The sequence below is a fragment of the Grammomys surdaster genome, unplaced genomic scaffold (genome assembly GCF_004785775.1).
Source record: "Grammomys surdaster isolate TR1022 unplaced genomic scaffold, NIH_TR_1.0 348, whole genome shotgun sequence".
Lineage (NCBI taxonomy): Eukaryota > Metazoa > Chordata > Mammalia > Rodentia > Muridae > Grammomys > Grammomys surdaster.
In genome coordinates, this window is record NW_021604767.1 from 5,153,397 (window position 1) to 5,160,746 (window position 7,350).

Genomic DNA, 7,350 nt, shown 5'->3' on the forward strand with positions numbered 1-7,350 from the left:
CTAACCCTGTACCAACAGTATCTTTAACTCATTTTTCTTCTCAAATACTGAACAGTGACATGTTTTTTTGGTATTTGTTTTGTTGATTTCTTTTTTCTTTCTAGAAGCAATCAGAGAACAGCCCCAAAATAGATGTACTCTTTCTTCTGTTTACAGCTCACTCTCTACTCGGGAAGGTTTGAGGAGTTCCAGAGCACACTGACAAAAAGCAATGAAGTGTTTGCCACTTTCAAGCAGGAAATGGATAAGGTGAATATTTTCTATCTATGAATATTGGCCATTTGTGTTTTGACAGGCAGGTCTTTGCATTCAGTTTTCTCTGGCTAAGATACTCCAGTGCATTTCACGATGTGATGCAATTTTTATAGGCAGAAATGAGACTTTCAGTGGAATTTTGTCATTTTAAAAAATTTCCATTAAATAAATCTGATCAATGGTCCCAAAATGCTAGGATACATTTTCACTAAGATGAACAATATTTTTTTTTCTCGATAGCTAGTTTTAAAAGAAGCTAGCGTTACATGTCAAAGGCCTAACCTTCATATGGTTAAAAAAACCATTTAAACCTAAAAATACAACATTAGGGTTGATAGACCTTCTCATGCAATTCAGTTGATGGAACCCTGCATAAGAAGACAGAACAGGAAGCTTAAATTCTACATTTGTAACTCTCCACCAAGGACTCTTGGGCCATTTATGAACCTTTCTTGAGTTTTATTTTTCTTATCTATAAACTGATATTTTGCATAACTCACAAAACTATGAAGTTCAAATAAATTAGTGCATTAAGGGTTTTGCAGATCTTTCATAAATAAAAGGTACAAATATTATCAATGGGCATAACATCAACATTTTATTCAGTTTAGCATCTTCCTAATAGAAAATCAGCATCAATATTCTGCCTCTATGGGCAGAGGGTGAAAGGACTTGCTGTAGGGACCCTGATGACCTGAGTTTAGATCCCTGAAACCATGTGAAAAGCTATATCAGGATGAGCAACATGGAAGGCAGAAGCAGTAGAATAGTCCAGAAGCTCCTAGGCCAGTTGGCCTAGCATAGGAAGCACATCGATGAGCCAGAGACCCTGCCTCAAAGCAAGGTACACAAAGATAACTGATTCCTAAATGTTGTCTTCTGTCTTCCACAAGTACAGCAGAGCATGGATATGTCTACATGCACATCTATGCATGCATGCACACACACACACACACACAGACACACATACACAGACGCACAGACACACACACACTTGCTGTGTAGACCAGACTGTCCTGGAACTCACAGAGGTCTGCTTGCCTCTGCTTCCTAAAGTACTAGGATTAAAGTTATGTGTCTCCATGCCTGGCTATGTGCTTGTTTCTTGAGCAAAGCTGTCTGAGGTACACACTGAGGCCAGAGGCTGAGCCCAGACTATAATTTCTTGGAGCTAGATGGGCCTTGAATGGAGTTCTTGTTTGGATCACATGTTAGTTAGATTAGGCATTTGTAAAGTTTAAGAGGTTAACTTTAATAATTTGGTACAAGATTCAGGACCATATTCACAGCTACACAAACATGCATCCCAGTTTGTTGGTGTTGTTTCATTCTGACCAGGGCTACAGAATGAAACTTTGTCTCAAGATACTTGAAATAAAAGTAAAAAAGAAACAAGCACCTAGGTGTGGCTTGTGAAATTACACAATACCTGACTAAGAGTTTCACCCTTCAATTTACACAGAGAAGAGACCCTATAATAAATAATAGCCAATAATCTACTCAAAACAGAGTATGAATGTAACCCACATTCATTTTTGATAGAAAATGAGGTATCTCTAGCCTGACTCTTTTGTTAATCCACTTGGATATTAACACATGTCCTTGACCCTCAGTTTTCTCATTTATAAAATGGGGATGAAAATGGGGTGTTTGTCTTGGGACTGTTTCAGGGATGACATGATTGTGTAAACATCACCTCCTGTGAGCTCACCTTCAACCTACAAACATGAGTAAAGAAAAGGTGGCAATCAGCTTTTGTGTGCACACAAATTATTATCTGCAGCTTAATGCCCCAAAGCAATGTTAACTCTCTCACGGTGATAGCCTTCTATTTGATCAAATTACCTAAATTGCAAGCTTATTTACAGGTTTCAGTAAGGATTTTTTTAAATTTATTTTAAATGAAAGAAAAGTTGACAACACCATAATATGCTCCTAAGTAGTTTCCTTCTTCCTGAATTGGCTCCAGTGCAAACGAGTTTGTTTGTTACCAATCGAGAGGACTCGGAAATAAATCATTCCTCTTCAGCAATCTTCATTGTTGACACTGAGTATTTGTTTGCTTCAGTAGCTGGTAGCAAGAGGATTGACCTTGGTGTCACATGTGGAACTAATTGCCTCCTTGATACATTAGCGCTTTAGGATTAACACTTAAAACACTCTAATTTCTCTAGACGACTAAGAAAATGAAGAAGCTGGAGAAGGATACAGCCACATGGAAAGCCCGATTTGAGAATTGTAACAAAGCCCTGTTGGACATGATCGAAGAGGTAAGGAAGCTCTTCTTTCCCTAACCCTGTCAAAAATAATCAATATAACCTAACAGCATTAGTGATTATATTTGGAAATAGGCTGAATTTCAAGGGAGACAGGACATATTAAAATATAATACAAAGAATAAGGTCAAGAGATATTTAGAAGTCTAAAGAAGAGTCGAAGATCTTTGTAAACCTTAGTCACAGGATTATTAGGTAGAATGCTGACCCCAGAGTGGCACTATGCCTTCTGGACTATAAAAGATTGTCATGAAGGTCTTACTTGACCTCGGACCTTTATTGTTTGGCACCCAGCAAGTACACTTAATGCATTGGTTTGACTGTGCTGAGAGAAGATGCCAGCACATATAGGGTATTTTACAGATAGATATGAGGGAATCTTTTAAAAAACTCCTCCAACAGGTATTAGGTAGCTGATGTCATGTCAGGACCTACAGGTTTTGCAACTCTAAAAGCAAAGGTATATAAGCTCTGATTTGAGAGACAGGACTTACAAGTGAAGATCCTTTCATGTTAACGAGTAAAGGGGGTCTTGAAATCAGTAGTGAGATGATTAGGGGCAGGTCCCTGCTTACACACACACCACTATTACTAGAGAAAAGAAGAACTGAACCATTTAAGCAGCCAACATCATGACTTGGTATGTGGTGAGTTTCTGTGGTTATAATGACTACTTTAACTACTCATGCCAAGTTGAAACCAGTTCCCAAGATGTGTTCATGACTCATCAACACGCATCAGATGGCTGCTGGGATTAGCATATAACAGTTCTATCAAGAAGACATATTTCCTAGAATACATAACACCCCACTGAGAGTAAAGTCCCAGCTTACTTATTTCACAGAAGATGTTGCCTATACCTTCCAATTTTTAGAAACAGAAAATTCATGTAGGTTAAGATTTGAGAGGTGTTTGTTTGTTTGTTTGTTTGTTTTTGAGTGGAAAGAATTCTCTTCAGATTTCTTTCCCAAAGAACAGGCAATGACAATTAAAATTCTACTAGTCTAATAATCAAAACATCAGAAAAACAAAGTGATGTCCCTAAATGTTTGTTCAAATGTAGTAGGCAAACTCTAGGATGAATAGTTTTGTTTCTGGATAGCATCCTGGAAAGTTCACTGCTCATGTTTTGTGTGTGTGTGTGTGTGTGTGTGTGTGTGTGTGTGTGTGTGTGTTTATGTCACAGAAAGCCCTACGAGCTAAGGAATACGAGTGTTTCGTGATGAAAATACAGAGGCTGGAGAATCTGTGTCGTGCTTTACAAGAAGAGAGAAAGGAACTCTACAAGAAAATCAGAGAAGCAAAAATGTCTGAAAAAGAAGACCAGGTTCAGCACACCTCTGACGAAGAGCCAGAGTCAAACATCACCGAAGATAAAGAGATGGATGCAGAGGAAGCCAACAGTGTTCAAACCGCTGTGAAAAACCTGGCCACAGCTTTTACCATCCTTCATCATTCAGAGTTCACCCCAGACCAATCAAATGAAAGACAACCGGCAGTAAATGGTCCTCGAAGTGGAAGTGACCTCACCCCCCAGCATCCTGAACCAGCCCATTTAAACCATCCCAATCCTTCTACTGCGTCAGGGAGTCCTCGGCCCCATGTGGGTTTTCAGGGTGAGGCCAACAGGGTCTGTGAGGGTGCATCTGCCCGTACAGCCTGCTGTACCTCTGGAGAGGCAGAGCTCCAAAGCCGGGGCCTCCCTGCCAGGAACGCTCCAGGCCCAAGGCCCCAAAAGCCAGAGGCAAAGGTTTCTAGTCAGGCCTCACTGACCCCAGCCCAGGACTCCCTAGCTGTAGTAGAGGCAAAATATGATATTTCACCATCTCCAGACAATGAGGGAGATCCTGCTGTGGTTCCTGGCTGTGAGTCTAGGGAGCAGTCCCCACCAATAATCGCAGACATCCCCCTAGGCCCTTCTACCGATCTTCCCAGAGAGCCCGATGCCTATCTGAACGGAGTAGACTAAGCCGTGTTGATTCTTTTGGCTGTTCACCTGACTGTATCTTCTTCATAGCAGAAAGTCTATGAAAGAAACTTCTAGGACTAGGAAGAGAGTTAGGGTCAAGACATTGTTAAAGTTGTACAGAACACTTAGAGTCTTTGCTGCTGTTCGCAATTTATAACCAATATGGAAATTCTCTCTGAATGTATAATTTTCCCATTGGCAGTCAACCACATCAATAGCAAATATACATTACTTTCTCATTAAGCTTGTACCTTAATCCAATTTATTAGCAGTAAGTTTTGATATTTAAAGACTCTCACTATAACATATAAGTATACTGAGATGTTACATTTATTTCCACAAATAACCCAATAAAATCTATAATGGATATCCAGGTTCCATTTGAACAGCTAATATACAGTGTGCTTATATGTATATACAATACACATAAATACAGTTATGTGTGCACATGCACATGTATTTTCATACATGTATATAAAGTCATCATACAAGTATATTTCACTCCTTACAGATTTTTCTCTATTGCAAGATAGTTATATGCTTGTAAAAATTTCTCTCTTATTTACACTCTGGACTAGAGTGTAAGTATGAATCAGAAATAGTATGTGTGTTACAATGCCTGTACACAAAGAGGACCACAAGAGGCCTTTAACAGCAAAGAAGTAAAACCACAAACAGGTGGTTCTGATCTTCTAGTGCTTTTTCTGTTCTTCTCAGCCAGCTTCCTCTCAACTTCCCAGCATCACCTCCTGGGACGAAGCAGCCTCCTCCTGGCTACTGGTGAGAAACTGGTTAGAAACAGAGAAAAAAAAATCTAAGATTTGAGAGGTCGAGTATCCTCAGCTTAGAGGAAGCTGGTCCTGGTCCCTGCTTCTTTGACTACTGATATCTCAAGAATACACTTCTTGTTGTGTCTAACTTGTCTTTATCTCAAAGCATTTGTTCCTTCCAAATTACCTCCTTTGCATCAATGTGTTTGTCTGGACCACATCTCAATTAATGCTAAGTAAAATGTGTTTTTCCAAAACAGATATCCACATGAGCTCTCAATAGGGGTAATAAGGCTTACAAAGCCAACACATTTTTTGCTCTAAGGATTTTTGAACAGGCAGAAGTACAAAATTTAAAAAAAAGGGGGGGGGTGTTCCCTACTCATAATTTAAAAATAACAGGCAAGGACTTCATAGATGTCAAAAGCAAGAAGCACATGGGATTACTTGAACAAGTTTTATACTCTTATTGTTAGCAAAAACCTTTAATAACACTACTAACAGCATAAAACACTCTGCCTAGGCTAAAAGAAGACTATAGTAACAAAACAGGAAGAGGTGGGAAGGAGGGAGACAGAAGGAGGGTGAAGAGAGGACTGTCTAATCTAACTCTATGTTAAGAAGTTGAACACAGGTAGAAATATGGATAAAGGAAAGTTCTTGAAAACTCATCCAGGAAATCATTCTTCAGTGGTGCATGTGGCTGTTTGCCAATGCAAACAAGGAACTGGTAGGCAGTAGCCATATGTTAAAGGAATTATAAAACTGTATAAAATTTGTTTGAAGTAGACAGTAAGGAAAGAACAAAAATACCATTTGGGGAAAAAAATCAGGGGAAAAAGCATGCCATTATTTGAGAACCCATATGTTTTCAGAGGCTTTGTATATTATAACTACATGGGTAGCCAGCCAAGTTCAACACCACTGGAAATTAGACATTCAATTAACTCAAAGCCAAATATTCACTATAATAATCCCTTCTTTCTGTTTACAGGAGTTGAGCTTCAAAGAATAGAGCAGGATCATCACAGTTAGGTCTCAATCCGAAAGCTTAGGAAGACAAACAGGCAGGAGGCACTGACATCCAATAAATTAAGTATTCTAATATCCAAAGTTTATTATTTTCATCCAAGAGGGTTTCACAGCAACATATCACTCACAACTGTGTTTACCTCTGGCACAGTTTCACAGGCTATACCTTCCTGAAATCTGCAAAGCTTTAATATAGGCTTTGGGAGAATTATTTTAATAGTCAAAGAATGTTTTATTATAGTTCTTTTGTGTTCAAACTTGGCCTTACTAATCAAAACAACTCATAAGATCAGAAAGCAAAAAAATCTATCTCTTTTTATGAAGTCCATATAACTATTTTTAGAGATGCCAAGTCTTTCTAGAAACACTGGAATTATGGCTTTCTAAATGTAATAACACAATGTTTATACCAATTAAAAAGGCGTTTCTTCCAAGTTTCCTGGTAGGTTTTTTTTTAATTCTTAATTTTTTTTACTACATTTTCCCATGATTCAAGAATACTTAGTTAAAATATGGCGTTATTCTATTGTTGCTTGAGTTTGGGCCTTCTAAATAAAGTGTATATGTAGTAAATCCTTTGAGAGCAAGAAGGAGAGGGGCTAAGGAATAGAGAGAGGGGGAAAGATCGTAGCAATAAATAGCAAAACCCACCGAGATCTGTGAATGAAGATCTACAAACAGGATGCCCATGTGCATAGCTTGACATCATTTCCTGCAAGCACAAGTGCTAGAAGCTAAGTCTCCAAATCACATGGGTTTGGAGGTAGGTTCTTTAGAAAGTAATTAAGATTAGAAGTTGTAGCTTGAGATGATGCACCTAACCCTCAAAAGACTGGAGGCCCCAGGAAGTTTAGAGGCCAGGTGGGGGGGGCTGGAACAGGGGTTACGTTGGAGGTATGGTATGTGAAACAGTCAGAGAGTGGATGGAGGTGGTGGGAATAAAATCTGGAGTGTAAGTAAATAAATATATAATAAAAAAGAGAAAAGAAAAAGGGGAAGAAAAAAAAGAAGTTGTAGCTTGATGTGGTAGTAGATCCCTTCAATCCCA

At 38.8% G+C, this 7,350-nt stretch overlaps 1 protein-coding gene across 2 annotated transcripts in view; it reads left to right on the plus strand.

Annotated features, from left to right (window-relative positions):
- The window catches only part of Txlnb (taxilin beta), a 38,438-nt gene extending 31,704 nt beyond the window's left edge, over positions 1 to 6,734 (plus strand). Inside the window, exons 8-10 of one of the 2 annotated variants that reach the window (XM_028779239.1) lie at positions 157 to 249; positions 2,430 to 2,525; positions 3,718 to 6,734. In XM_028779239.1, coding sequence (XP_028635072.1) covers positions 157 to 249; positions 2,430 to 2,525; positions 3,718 to 4,500 — 972 coding nt within the window. In that variant the 3' untranslated portion in view covers positions 4,501 to 6,734. The remainder of the gene's footprint in view (positions 1 to 156; positions 250 to 2,429; positions 2,526 to 3,717) is intronic. The other variant, XM_028779238.1, reaches the window with a different exon arrangement.
- Positions 6,735 to 7,350: the final 616 nt, after the last annotated feature.